This window comes from Bos indicus x Bos taurus, chromosome 12 (assembly GCF_003369695.1).
Source record: "Bos indicus x Bos taurus breed Angus x Brahman F1 hybrid chromosome 12, Bos_hybrid_MaternalHap_v2.0, whole genome shotgun sequence".
NCBI classification, from domain to species: domain Eukaryota; kingdom Metazoa; phylum Chordata; class Mammalia; order Artiodactyla; family Bovidae; genus Bos; species Bos indicus x Bos taurus.
In genome coordinates, this window is record NC_040087.1 from 69,984,664 (window position 1) to 69,999,919 (window position 15,256).

General features: G+C 40.1%; 1 protein-coding gene across 1 annotated transcript in view; it reads left to right on the top strand.

Moving 5' to 3' along the window:
• Positions 1 to 15,256, top strand: part of LOC113902483 (multidrug resistance-associated protein 4-like) — a 365,222-nt gene that overhangs the window by 178,126 nt on the left and 171,840 nt on the right. The window contains exons 11-12 of the mRNA XM_027557817.1: positions 3,133 to 3,222; positions 4,945 to 5,136. Of these exons, the coding sequence (XP_027413618.1) occupies positions 3,133 to 3,222; positions 4,945 to 5,136 (282 nt within the window). The remainder of the gene's footprint in view (positions 1 to 3,132; positions 3,223 to 4,944; positions 5,137 to 15,256) is intronic.

The window sequence follows — 15,256 nt, forward strand, 5'->3', positions numbered from 1 at the left end:
ATAATGGGAAAAGCAAGAGTTCAGCTTTATTGACTATGCCAAAGCCTTTGACTGTGTGGATCACAAGAAACTGTGGAAAATTCTGAAAGACATGTGAATACCAGACAACCTGACCTGTCTCTTGAGAAACCTATATGCAGGCCAGGAAGCAACAGTTAGAACTGGACATGGAACAACAGGCTGGTTCCAAATAGGAAAATGAGTACATCAAGGCTGTATATTGTCACCCTGCTTATTTAATGTATATGCAGAGTACATCATGAGAAACGCTGGGCTGGAGGAAGCACAGCTCGAATCAAGATTGCCAGGAGAAATATCAATAACCTCAGATATGCAGATGACACCACCCTTATGGCAGAAAGTGAAGAGGAACTAAAAAGCCTCTTGATGAAAGTGAAAGAGGAGAGTGAAAAAGTTGGCTTAAAGCTCAACATTCAGAAAACAAAGATCATGGCATCTGGTCCCATCACTTCCTGGCAAATAGGTGGAGAAATAGTTGAAACAGTGTCAGACTTTATTTTTTGGGGGCTCCAAAATCACTGCAGATGGTGACTGCAGCCATGAAATTAAAAGATGCTTACTCCTTGGAAGGAAAATTATGACCAACCTAGGCAGCATATTGAAAAGCAGAGACATTACTTTGCCAACAAAGGTCCATCTAGTCAAGGCTATGGTTTTTCCAGTGGTCATGTATGGATGTGAGAGTTGGACTGTGAAGAAAGCTGAGCACTGAAGATTCATGCTTTTGAACTGTGGTTTTGGAGAAGACTCTTGAGAATCCCTTGGATTGCAAGGAGATCCAACCAGTCAATCCTAAAGGAGATCAGTCCTGGGTGTTCATTGGAAGGACTGATGCTGAAACTAAAACTCCAATACTTTGGCCACCTCATGCGAAGAGTTGACTCATTGGAAAAGACTCTGATGCTGGGAGGGATTGGGGGAAGGAGGAGAAGGGGACGATAGAGGATGAGATGGTTGGATGGCATCACCGACTCGATGGACATGAGTTTGAGTGAACTCCGGGAGTTGGTGATGGACAGGGAAGCCTGGCGTGCTGTGATTTATGGGGTCGCAGAGTCGGACACGACTGAGTGACTGAACTGAACTGAACTGATTACCATGTAAATATCATTAACTGCTAGGAAAAGTAGTGTGTAGTGTTCACTTTTTCTTTTTTTCATGAAAGTTCCTCCTACCCTTCTGAAATTTATCCATTTTTCATTTGATTAGTTTATGTATATAAATCCATCAATAATTCTTTCCTTATTCAGCTGCTTGTCAGTACTATTTTCTATGTGGACAAAGGGCATGGGTAGTCTTCCTAGCATAACTTTTCCTGGACCCCTCTCTCAGAGTTCTTGTTGCTCTGGTTGATTGTCACCAAGAACTTCATTGAACAACATACTCACTGTTTTGTTCCACTACCTTCTGCCATTTTCCAGGGAACTGCATAATTCCATCTTTTCAAAATTTTTTGATTTTTTTTGAGCAAAGAACTTTTCCAGATACCTTTTACAGTTTTCCAGGGAATTGAATTTTTTCCATTAAGAGAATTTTGTAAAGACTGAAATAAATGGAAGTCCAAAAGTACAATGTCTGGTGAATACGGGGGATCAGTCAGAACTTCCCAGCCAATCTGTAACAGTTTTTTGCCTGGTCATCAAAGAAACATGCAGTCTTGTGCTATCCTGATGGGAGATTATGCATGTTCTGTTGACTAATTCTGAATGCTTTTCATAGAGAACTACTTTCAGTTGATCTAATGGGAGCAGTATTTGTTGGAATTAATCATTTGGTTTTCCTGAAGGAGCTCATAATAGAGCATTCCATTGCAATACCACCATATACACAATATCACCTTCTTTGGATGAGGACTGGCTTTTGGTTGTGGTTGGTGCTGGTGCATTTCACTTGCCCACAATCTATTCTGTTCCACAGTATTGTACAGTATCCATTTTTCATCACCTGTCACAATTTGTTTTAAAAATGGAATGTTTCTGTTACGTTTAAGTGGAGAACTGCATGCAGAAATATGGTCAAGAAGGGTTTTATTTGCTTAACTTCTGTGAAACTCAAATATCAAGGTGATTAACATAACCAAGCTGGTGCAAACGATTTCCATTCAATACTTTGCATGAAATATTTGAATACTTTGAGTTGTCAGCTGGTATAGCGTTGTTTGTTCTTGATGTCTTGATGTAATCTCTATCAACTTCAACTGGCATACCTAACAGTAGAGCATTGCCCAAAAAGAAATATCCAGCACAAAACTTTGCAGGCCACTTTTGACACATTTGATCAGTCATAGCACATTCTCCATACACTGCACAAATCTTTTTCTGCATTTCAGTTGCATTTTTACCTCTTTTTAAATAATAAAGCAAAAAAAAAAAAAAAAGAAATAGTAAAACATAATGTGCCAAAAATGTTGCTTTTCAATTTTAATATTAAAATGGCTACACAAAAATTCACCAATTTTAAAAAGTTTTTTAAAATGCATGCTGATATGACAGCTGTCATAATACAATCTTAATGACATTGTTAATGCTACTACAGCCATCTTACAGAAAAAACTGAACAGACTTTTTGGCCAACCCATATTGAGAATGACTTCTTTATATAAAGTGCTCCTTTGCTTTCTGAGCATTACTGAGATTCTTTCTTTATCAAGTGAAAATGGAGAGATTAGTGGAGATTCAAATTATTTAAAGGGCCAAGTCTGCCATATACCTATGTAGCTCCCGTGTGGAGATTAATGAGATATAGTTAATTAAAGCCAAGGGTCATAATGAAAACTTATAAATGATTAGAAAACTTCACATACTGGATACTCTATAAAGTATATTATTTTAATAAGTTAATATGCATCATGAAGTTTTCACTTCATGCGGGTGCCTTGTCATTTCACCTACTTAAAATCTGTGGGTGTCTAAAGGCAACTAAAGCTGCCTGAAACTCCCAAAGAGATATGATTGGATGAAAAGGCCTCCAGGACAGGATGTCTTAAAATAGGCTGGAGAAAAATGTGGGTTAATTTGCATATCAATGTATATTATATTGTTTTCTCCATATTCTGTAGCATTTGGCATACTTTATTGAAATGGATATGTTTTTATAAACTTTAATTTGCAGGAATTAAGAACCCCAACCCTACAAGGCCTTTCCTTTACTGTCAGACCTGGTGAACTGTTAGCTGTGGTTGGACCTGTGGGTGCAGGAAAGGTAAGTTGTGGTGCCTTTCAGCAGTTTGATGCAACACTACAGTCCCTATTAAATTTTCAGAGTTGAGCCCAAAGCTGTGTGTACAATGTTTTTTTTTTTTTTTTCCAAACAGGATAGTTTATTGAAATTGAATAATAGTAAAATAATTACAGTGAAACCCATCTCTGCATTGACTCAGTTTTGGCACATCCATCTTGATTCAGTCCTTCCAATAAATATTCAGGACTTATTTCCTTTAGATGGACTGGTTGGATCTCCTTGCAGTCCAAGACACTCTCAAGAGTCTTCTCTAGCAGCACAGTTCAAAAGCATCAATTCTTTGGTAATCAGATTTCTTTATAGTCCAACTCTCATATCCATACCTGAGTACTGGAAAAACCATAGCTTTGACTAGACAGGCCTTGGTTGGCGAAGTTATGTCTCTGCTTTTTAATAAGCTTTCAAGGTTGGTCATAACTTTTATTCCAAGGAGTAAGCGTCTTTTAATTTCATGGCTGCAGTCACCATCTGCAGTGATTTGGGAGCCCCCCAAAATAGTCTGTCACTGTTTCCACTGTTTCCCCATCTATTTGCCATGAAGTAATGGGGCCAGATGCCATGACCTTGGCAATGGCAACCCACTCCAGTACTCTTGCCTGGAAAATCCCATGGACAGAGGGGCCTGGTAGGCTGCAGTCCATGGGGTCGCTAAGAGTCGGACACTACTGAGTGACTTCACTTTCACTTTTCACTTTCATTCATTGGAGAAGGAAATGGCAACCCACTCCAGTGTTCTTGCCTGGAGAATCCCAGGGATGGGGGAGCCTGGTGGGCTGCCATCTCTGGGGTCTTACAGAGTCAGAAATGACTGAAGTCACTTAGCAGCAGCAATGGGACCAGATGCCATGACCTTAGTTTTCTAAATATTGAGTTTTAAGCCAACTTTTTCACTCTCCTTTTTCACTTTCATTAAGAGGGTCTTTAGTTCTTCTTCATTTTCTGCCATAAGGGTAATGTCATCTGCATATCTGAGGTTATTGATATTTCTCCTGGCAATCTTGATTCCAGCTTGTACTTCATCCAGTCCAGCATTTCTCATGATGCACTATGTATATAAATTAAATAAGCAGGGTGACAATATACAGCTTTGACATACTCTTTTCCCTATTTGGAACCACAGCTACACTTTGAAAGAACAAAATGTGGAAATCTAGATGTGAGATGTGCACTCAAGAGAGTGATGATTTCCTTTAGGATGGTCTTTTGCTCTTTGGACACAACTCACTTCAGAGTTCTTTTAATAATAATCTTTGGATATATTGTTCACATGTAGCTTTTTAATAATAAGTGTTTGTCAAGTAAAGGATACCTGGATACAGAAAGAACTACTTGAAACATTGGATACATGAAATACACATCCTGCTGCACTGCTGTGCTAGTTAAGAATGTTTAACTTTCTTAGCTAGACTTTTCTGAATATAATTTTTTATTTGGGGGAAAATTCTGACAGTTTAGGTTGTTATAGTATTATATTAATGTTTCTTATCAACCATTAGTAGTACGTGGACCAATGGGATTCTTTTCTTTTTTTTTTTTTCACAATTGCCAGGGATCTACTTCATCCTGTTATAAATGAAAGGGTTCTATAATGTACCAAGGGCAACGGTGGGGTCTGCTGTACTACGGGTCTTGTTCTATCCTGAGTGCTGCCTGTTCACATGTGTGTGTTGCCATCTGTTTCAGTCGTCACTGTTAAGTGCTGTGCTGGCGGAGCTGCCCCCAAGCCAGGGACAGGTCAGCGTGCACGGGAGGATCGTGTATGTGTCTCAGCAGCCCTGGGTGTTCTCAGGAACTGTGAGGAGTAACATTTTATTTGGGAAAAAATATGAAGAAGAACGGTATGAAAAAGTAATAAAGGCTTGTGCTTTGGAAGAGGTGAGTAATGACTTTTGAGTTGCATATACTTAAATTTCAAATAATGATAGTGTTGGTTTAAACTACAGAGTTTATTAAAGTTTTGTTTCAAATTTTGAAAGCTTTCTGGGTAAATATACACATGTAACCCAGCTGTTTCAATGGCCAATGTGATAGCAGCACTTACAGAAATGCCTTTAGAAAGTAGTGGGTGGTTGTTTAATTGTATAAGGTTTTATTCACTTTTTAATTTCTTTCTTTAATGAATGATTACAAAAATTTACAGAAATAGTGTAGTATAATGAACTCTCATGTACCACCCCCAGCTTTAGCCAAGATCAGCTGGTGGCCAGTTTTGCTGCATCTCTACCCCTGCCCCCTGCCAGCCCCACACCCACCCTAGAGTATTCTGAAGCAGATCCTAGACATCAGATTTGTTCATCTGTAAACATATCATTAGTTTTCTCTACAAGATAGGATAGCCTTTGGGAAAAAATCACCACATTATTTCACCTGAAAAATAGCTCAAATACTTGAATATCATCAAGCTTCTAGTCTGTGTTTTTTTTTTTTTTAATTAATTAATTTATTTTAATCAGAGGCTAGTTATTTTACAATATTGTAGTGTTTTTGCCATACATTGACATGAATCAGTCATGGATGTACATGTGTTTCCCATCATGTCCCTCCCTCCTACCTCCCTCCCCATCCCATCCCTCAGGGTCATCCCAGTGCATCAGCCCTGAGCACCCTAAATTATAAATTGAACCTGGACTGGTGATTTGTTTCACATATGATAATTTACATGTTTCAATGCCATTCTCCCATATCATCCCGCCCTCGCCCTCTCCCACAGAATCCAAAAGACTGTTCAATAAATCTGCGTCTTTTTCACTGTCTTGCATACAGGGTTATTGCTACTATCTTTCTAAATTCCATATGTATGTGTTAGTATACTGTATTGGTGTTTTTCTTTCTGGCTTACTACACTCTGTATAATAGGCTCCAGTTTCATCCACCTCATTAGAATTGATTCAAATGTATTCTTTTTAATGGCTGAGTAATATTCCATTGTGTATATGTACCACGCTTTCTTATCCATTTATCTGCTGATGGACATCTAGGTTGCTTCCATGTCCTGGCTATTGTAAACAGTGCTGTGATGAACATTGGGGTACACGTGTCTCTTTCAATTCTGATTTCCTTGGTGTGATTGCCCAGCAGTGTGATTGCTGGGTCATAAGGCAGTTCTATTTCCAGTTTTTTAAGGAATCTCCACACTGTTCTCCATAGTGGCTGTACTAGTTTGCATTCCCACCAACAGTGTAAGAGGGTTCCGTTTTCTCTGCACTCTCTCCAGCATTTATTGTTTGTAGAATTTTTGATAGCAGCCATTCTGACTGGCGTAAGATGGTACCTCACTGTGGTTTTGATTTGCATTTCTGTGATAATGAGTGATGTTGAGCATCTTTTCATGTGTTTGTTAGCCATCTGTATGTCTTTTTTGGAGAAATGTCTGTTTAGTTCTTTGGCCCATTTTTTGATTGAGTCGTTTATTTTTCTGGTATTGAGCTGCATGAGCTGCTTGTATATTTTTGAGATTACTTCTTTGTCAATTGCTTCGTTTGCTATTATTTTCTCCTAATCTGTGTTTACATGTTGTTAATCATATCATTGAGGAATCTCCTTCACCATTGTTGAAATCAGACTCTGTATGACGTCTGTCCATTGTACTTGGTTGATGCCTTCTTGCTCCATTTCAGTCTCTAGGTTTCCCTCTCCACTTCATTTTTGACTTGTAGTTTATTCTTTAAAGAAAATAAAATGCTTTAACATTTCCTTTTAATACTGCATCTTTTACTATGGAGAGGTTGTTTTCAGGAATGGCACTGAGTTTCACAGGAAATGGCAAGATGAAATGTTTAACTGTATATTGGGGTATAAATTAGTGAATAATGAAAACTAAACCTACCTGATAGGAGAATATCATTTGGCAAAAAAAAAAAAAGAAAAATTTAAATACTGGTAAATACTATGTTACTCTCTTGGGTTAGAAAAATCAGTGAATAACAATGTTAAAGGGCTTCCCCTGGGGTCTATTCAGTGCAGTCTGGACATCTGATTTCTTTTATATTGTGAAGAAAAGGATGGGACAGACTTTCAAAGTTGTGGGGTTGAAGGCTTCAGACCCACTTTCTGAGGAAATAGTAATTTTGCTTGAGCAATGGCTTGAGTTTCATAGATTATATCAGGTGAGTACCATTTTATGATGATGTGGACAAACAAAATTGCTTGTTTAACTGTCTTATTTCTTTCTCCTGGGTTATTGTTAGTGGATGATTGTGCTTTTGCAGAAATGATGTCGTTAGCAGTAATGAACTAGATTTTTATTAAATGACATACTTACTGTGTAAGAAAATAAGAGGGAAAGCAAATGTAAGACAGTGAGACAATAGCTCTCATTTATTGAGTCCATGTGCCAATCTGCTTTCTGTGTATCACTCACACATGCACACATGTACATACATAAAAAAAATACAAGTTATGAATCTTTTACCAGTGTCTTTGATGTTACCACCTCATTTTATAGTTGGTAAAACTGAGTCTTGGTGAGAAGAAATGACTCACCTCAATACTGGCAGCTCAGGTTCAGAGCTGTTTCAGCAGCACTCTAGAATCCACAGTGCCATGCTACCTTTCAATTGAGGAAGTTTATAAGGAACAACTTATTTAAAAAATTGGGTGATTTATGCAAGTGGGATGGGAAATAAATAGATTTCAGGCATTTCATAAGAAACAGGTTAATAATTACCTTAATCAAGTTGAGTTTTTGATGTCCAGATCAGGCTCCAAAGACCCAGGCCACTGTGCGGCTGTTTCTTTTATGACCTTGCCTTTCTGGTAAAGCTCAGCATTATCTTTTGCCCCACACTTGGGCATCTCTGAAGAAGAGCAGGTACTGGGACAGTGGCTGTCATTCAGTATTTCCCATGGGAGCTGATGCTTTGCTGTAGCCACATGGGGTGACTGGACCAGTAATGTGGGCGGTGTCCTGGGGCTTCACCCAGCCTAGGGCATGTGTGCAGCACAGACCCTGGTGGGAAGGGGACCTGCAGGACCGGTTTCTGAAATGTCATCTGTGACTATGATTAGCAAGGGGTCAGCAAGGTTTTTACACCTGGGAACCACCTAATGAGATTCTTTGCTTATCTTTTTTTGAATCCCTATATCAGTGGGCGGGCATAATACTTCCATAGATAATAGGGGTTTCTAGAACTATTTTGACCTGTAGTTATAGAAACTGTATGTGTAGTAGAAAAGGCTTGGCTTTTGGAGAGAAACAAGTGATCTTCTGTATGTGATGTGGTGTTTATAAACACGGACTGCTCTCCTGTTTTCTGCATGTTTGGGTTGTGGAGTTGGGGCCCCTTGTGTCCATTTCCTCCCTGGCGGGAAGGGAGGGATCAGAGAGCAGAGTCTTGTCCCCAGCTTTGTCACTTGCTCACTGTCACTCTGGACATGTCCTGTTACCTGCCTGGACCTCTGATGTATCTGCAGTAAAACAAGGACTCTGGATCAGAGGGTATCCAGGAGGTTTTGTTACTGCTCTGAAATGTCATCTGTGACTATGATTAGCAAGGGGTCAGCAAGGTTTTTACACCTGGGAACCACCTAATGAGATTCTTTGCTTATCTTTTTTTGAATCCCTATATCAGTGGGCGGGCATAATACTTCCATAGATAATAGGGGTTTCTAGAACTATTTTGACCTGTAGTTATAGAAACTGTATGTGTAGTAGAAAAGGCTTGGCTTTTGGAGAGAAACAATCTTAGTTGTTAACTCTGGGTGTTTATCTCAATTTATTTTCTTATTGAATGCAAGGAGAGGTGGAATTATTGTAAAGGCTACAGGCCATGCATGTGGAATGCAAACATGCCAGTGTTTCAGTAAATGGTAGCTATTTTTACTATTATAGCCCTTTTCTCTACAAATATACATACATATAAATGAAGATGTCGCCTCACTGTTTTCCCTAACCCCACTGCCCCCAAATCCAGGAGCAGTAAAAAGAGCAAATTTTCTTGTATTACATATGTTAATTACAACATCATATATTATACTAGATTTAATTGAAGTAACATTTAAGTTCATTGAGCTGAAAACATTTCTATTAATATGATAAAATAGGGAGAAATGAAGTAATCACAGTGGCAAGATCAATTCAGACTGATGACATCAACTTCAAGGCCCAGGAGTCAGAGGCTCAGGAATTGAGTCTGTTTCTCTGTTCACTAGGTGCATGATCCTTCATCTGTAAAATAGAGATAATAATACTATTAACCTCATAATGTTGTTTTGAGGATGAAATGCAGGAGAGATTTTAAAGCACCTGATTGCTAGGGACATAACAGGCACTTTATAAATGTTAGAATAATTTTGAAAAAAATTAGCTGTTAATTTTAAGCTCAGTAAGTTTTTGGTAAAACACATCCATAAAATATGACATGTAAGAAAGAAGGTATTTGAATATTTAACTTCCATTATTTAAGTTTATATTTATGTAGGTGCTCTGTACATAGTACATTATGTAAAGGCATTCCTCAGAGCAGTGATGTGACCTCACTTAGTCTCAGTTTCCTCATCTGTGAAATGGGGCCAGTACTTCCTGTGTAGCTTGTTGTGAGGATTAGAGATAAACAGCATCGGGGTCCACCACAGATCTTACCCTCCAGGAGCTGAGAGACACCTTGTGCATGTATACAAATGATGGACCAGAATAAGACAGTCCTTCATAAGAGATGAGAGATGTAAGTAGAACTTTAGGAAACCCGTAGGAAGAGATGAGTCCAGGATGGGTTCATGGGGGAGTGTGTTTTGGCTGAGCCTGGCAAGATGGGCGGGATATTGACAGGATGTGAGAGGAAGGGCGATTCCAAGTGGAAGAAAAGCTGTAAGAAAGACAAGACATCCGCCGTTTGACTCTGGAACCCAGCCTTCCTCTGTCAGGGCCTCATTAACAGTTTCAACAGTCTACTGTGTGGTGTTTCTACACTAAGTCTCCACCATCATTGAAGGGCTCTTCATGTTCTTCTGGATGGATGGCATCAAGAATCAGCAGCACCATTTCCTAGTTTGCCTCTAGTGTGTGTGTCTGCTGTTCAGTGAGAATTGGTTAAATTTAACTTCGAGGAAAATAACATGAATAAGAACACCTTCCTGTCAGTGGGAGGAACTGTAATATATGCTCAACTCAGGCTTTTCCCTTTAACCTAATCCGAAAATGGTGGCTGGGAATTAACCTGACTTGGATTTTACTTCAAATCCTTTGAAATTGTTTTCCCATCTTGGTTTGTCCATGAATAATTGTCAGAGCAATTGTCATTCTAGCAAAGTAATGTTCAAAATTCTCCAAGCCAGGCTTCAACAGTATGTGAGCCGTGAACTTCCAGATGTTCAAGCTTGATTTAGAAATGGTAGAAGAACCAAAGATCAAATGGCCAACATCCGTTGGATCATCAAAAAAAAAAGCAAGAGAGTTCCAGAAAAGCACCCACTTCTCCTTTATTGACTATGCCAAAGCCTTTGATTGTGTGGAACACAACAAACTGTGGAAATTTCTTCAAGAGATGGGAATAGCAGACCACCTTACCTGCCTCCTGAGAAATCTGTATGCAGGTCAAGAAGCAACAGTTAGAACTGGACATGGAATAATAGACTGGTTCAAATTGGGAAAGAAGTACATCAAAGCTGCATATTGTCACCCTGCTTATTTAACTTATATGCAGAGTATATCATGAGAAATGCTGGGCTGGATGAAGCATAAGCTGGAATCAAGATTGCAGGGAGAAATATCAATAACCTCAGATATGCAGATGACATCACCCTTATGGCAGAAATCCCAGAGGAACAAAAGAGCCTCTTGACAAAAGTGAAAGTGGAGAGTGAAAAAGTTGGCTTAAAGCTCAACATTCAAAAAAAGAAGATTATGGCATCTGGTCCCAAAACTTTATGGCAAATAGATGGGGGAAACAGTGAGTAACTTTATTTTCTGGGGCTCCAAAATCACTGCTGATAGTGATTGCAGCCATGAAATTAAAAGACGCTTGCTCCTTGGAAGAAAAGCTATGACCAACCTAGATAGCGTATTAAAAAGCAGAGACATTACTTTGCCAACAAAGGTCCACCTAGTCAAAGCTATGGTTTTTCCAGTGGTCATGTATGGATGTGAAAGTTGGACTTTGAAGACAGCTCAGCACCAAAGAATTGATTCTTTTGAACTGTGGTGTTGGAGAAGACTCTTGAGAGTCCCTTGGACTGCAAGGAGATCCAACCAGTCCATCCTAAAGGAGATCAGTCCTGGGTGTTCATTGGAAGGACTGATGTTGGAGCTGAAACTGCAATACTTAGGTCACCTGATGTAAAGAGCTGACTCATTTGAAAAGACCCTGATGCTGGGAAAGATTGAAGGCAGGAGGAGAAGAGGATGACAGAGGATGAGATGGTTGGATGGCATCACTGACTTAACAGACATGAGTTTGAGCAAGCTCTGGGAGTTGGTGAGAACTGAACTAAATTGTCAGAGTCAAGGAGGCACTCACAGTCCTCCCACCAGATCTGGAGAGAGAGTGCTTGCATCTTATGCTCTGACTGTGCTAAATGAAGGAGTGGATTCAGGTGCCTTTTCTAGAGCATGGTTGAGATTGCTGTGCTACAATGTGGTGCTCTTTTGAGAAAGAAATGAAAACAACATAAAATCAAAGCATAAAAGCTAAGTGGGACAGTTTGTGAAGACTGTCAACAGTGAAACAGAAGCCAGGTAAACAGTTGTGTGTGTGTGTGTGTGTGTGTGTGTGTGTGTGTGTGTGTGTGTGGCTGGGAACCTATCTTAAAATGGCCTGTTGTTTTTCTCTAAAGCCAAAAGCATGAGATGATAATTTCTGAGCTCCACAAAGAAGGTGCAATAATGAATTTCCACAACAGAGCTATTGCTGCCTTTCATTGGATGCACTCCAGTTTAAGCTTTGAATGAGCAGGGAACCTGTGTGCCTGTATGTCTTTGTGGCTGTCAGGGAGGGTTATGATGGAGACAATCTCTTTTTCTTTTGGTCACATGCTTTGCATATTGTGATCCAGACTATGAGCAGGGTCCCATTGTTGGCTTGATGTGAAAATAGGTCTCAGTCACCAATAGCAAGTTACAATCAATTCATGTCCTTTTTTTTATTTATGGAGGGTGTTCATATGTGTGTTTTGATTCTCACAGCATCATTGAGTTTAGTGACTCTTGTTTCTGCAGCACATTCTGTAGAAAAGGAAAGTGAGACTTAGGGAGATCAGACAACTTCTTATCCTGGAGACCCTACTGTGCCACGTGCTTTCTCCCCAAATTTGCTAAAGTAGAGGCAAAAGAGGGCTTTATATGCAGACAGGTACTGCTGGGCATCATAGATTGATGCCTGATGGGTTTAGTAGATAACAAACTCCCCCAAACTCTGTTTGTCTGTGCCAGGATCTGTCCAGTGGTAATTACAGGCAATCTAAGATTTGTAATATAATGCTGTGTAACATAAACTTTGGTTGTTATCTTGTCATTTGGGGATGTTCTTATTATCTCCCCCCCAACCCCCACCAGATACTCTGATTTGTCTACTTAGTTCTTAAATAATGTAAAATTATAACTTTTGATAGATTTCCAGATTCTCAAGTTGAAACTTCATATACTTCTTAGCTTTGAGTTTTTCTTGCTTCCCTAAACAAGAATCTACTTAGTCCAGCAGTTTTTCTTGGTGTCCCTTGAGCACACTGTTTCTTTCCCTTTGATTTTTCATGCAGACTGTTCCATCTTTTTTTTTTTAATGCTTCATTTTATAGCAGTTTTAGGTTTATAGAAAAATTGAGCAGGCACTGAAGAGTTCCCATACACTCCATCTTCTGATTACCCCTCCCCCAGTTTTCACTATTATCATCTGCATTAGTGTGGTACATTTGTTACAATAGATGAACCCAAAACAACACATTATTATTAACTAAAATCCACACTTTACATTAAAGTTCATTTTTTATTGTACATTTCTATGGGTTTTGACAAATACGTAATGTCATACATTCGCTAGTACTTTATCATACAGAGGTTTTACTGCCCTAAAAATCTGTGCTCTGCATCTTCATCTTTCCTCCTCACTCAACCATTAGTGGTCACTGATCTTTTTCATGTATTTATAGTTTGACTTTTTCATCGTGTTTTAGAGTTAGAATCATACATAATGAAGCATTTTCAGACTGGCTTCTTTAATTTAGTCAAATGCATTTAAGATTTCTACACATGGCCTGATAACTCATTCATTTTTACTGCTAAATAATATCCCGTGGTATGGTTGCACCTCAGTTTGTTTCTAAATGCAGCTAGTGAAGGCCATCTTTCTTGCTTCTAGTTCTTAGAAATTATGAAAGATATTGATATGAGTATTAAGGTATAGGTTCCTATGTGGACATAAATTTTCAATTCATATGGGCAAATATCTAGGAGAATGATTACTAGATCATGTAGTAAGCCCCATGTTAAACTTTGTAAAAAAAAGTACCATAATATCTTCCACAATGGCTGTGCCATTTCACATCCCGTTAGTAATGAATTATAGTTCCTGTTGCTCCACACCCTCTTCAACATTTGGTGTTTTCAATGTTTTGAATTTTAGCCAGTCTAATAGGTATATAGTAGTATCTTGTTGTTTTGATTTGTAATTTCCTAATGACATTTCTGTCAAATATCTTTTCATATGCTTATTTTTTTCTGCTTCCATTTCTTGTAATGATCTCATCAGTCTACCACTTGCCTTAAGTATCACTGTGGAAGACACAGGTCAGGTATTATCTCTTCAGAGAGCATGGGAAGCTGAGGCTGAGATCAGTAAAATGTTTTGTTTAAGACACATTTACTCCTTGATAAAGTAAGACCTGTGCCTTCACCATGGCACCCCACTCCAGTACTCTTGGCTGGAAAATCCCATGGATGGAAGAGCCTGGTAGGCTGCAGTCCATGGGGTTGCTAAGAGTCAGACACAACTGAGCGACTTCACTTTCACTTTTCACTTTGATGCATTGGAGAAGGAAATGGCAACCCACTCCAGTGTTCTTGCCTGGAGAATCCCAGGGATGGGGGAGCCTGGTGGGCTGCTGTCTATGGGGTCGCACAGAGTCGGACATGACTGAAGCGACTTAGCAGCAGCAGCAGCAGCAGCAGCAGCAGCAGTGCCTTCACCTCCTGGGCCACCAGCTCTCACACCTGTGTCTCTAGCACAGACCTTCACACCTGCATGCCCAGCTGCACTGTGACACCACTGGGAGGTCATCTTAGCTTGTCTACAAGAGAAGTCTCCTAAACCTGCCTCCACCATCTTCCCCAACTCAGTAAATGGAGACCCTGTCCTTCCCCTTCCTCACCCCAGACACCACAGTCCTCTTCTCTTACAGCCCACACCTGTCCCGTCAGCAGGTCTTCCAGACTCCACATTCCAAGTGTGTCTGGAGTGTGATCCCCTCTCTCCATTCCTGCTGCTTCCACTCTGGTCCTGGCCACTGTAATCTCTCACCTAGATTATTCCAGTAGCCTCCTCACTTGTACTGCCCTCACCTTTCTCCCATTATTGTCTGTTTTCCACAAAGGGCAGGACTGATTTCTTAAAACTCTCAGACTATGTCAATACTCCCCTTACTTCTTTATTGAAGTGACCCCAGGCTCTTCCTGCTCTGTCTCCACCCTCACTACCCTCATTCTTACTCTGCTCTGCTCTCCTGGCCTCCTTGCTTGTCTTGAACCCCTTGGGCATCTCCCCGTGGCCCCTGCACTTGCCCCTCCCTCTGTGTGGAGCAGCCCCTCCAGGTCTGCCTGAGCCCCTCCCCACCCCAGATCTGCTCACACCCTCTCCGAGCAGAGCCCTCACACCCCAATGTGGACTCACTTCCCCCCTTTACTCCCGATCTGCCTGAGCCGGCTTCCTTTTCCTTCCTGTCCTCAGTACTTGTGCTCAGGTTAATTTTCCGTATCATCCGTCTCCCACCATGGAAAGAAATTCTGAGCATTTGTTTCCTCATGGCTGAATTCTTGTGCCCAGAATGATGCCTGCCATATAGTTGATGCTCA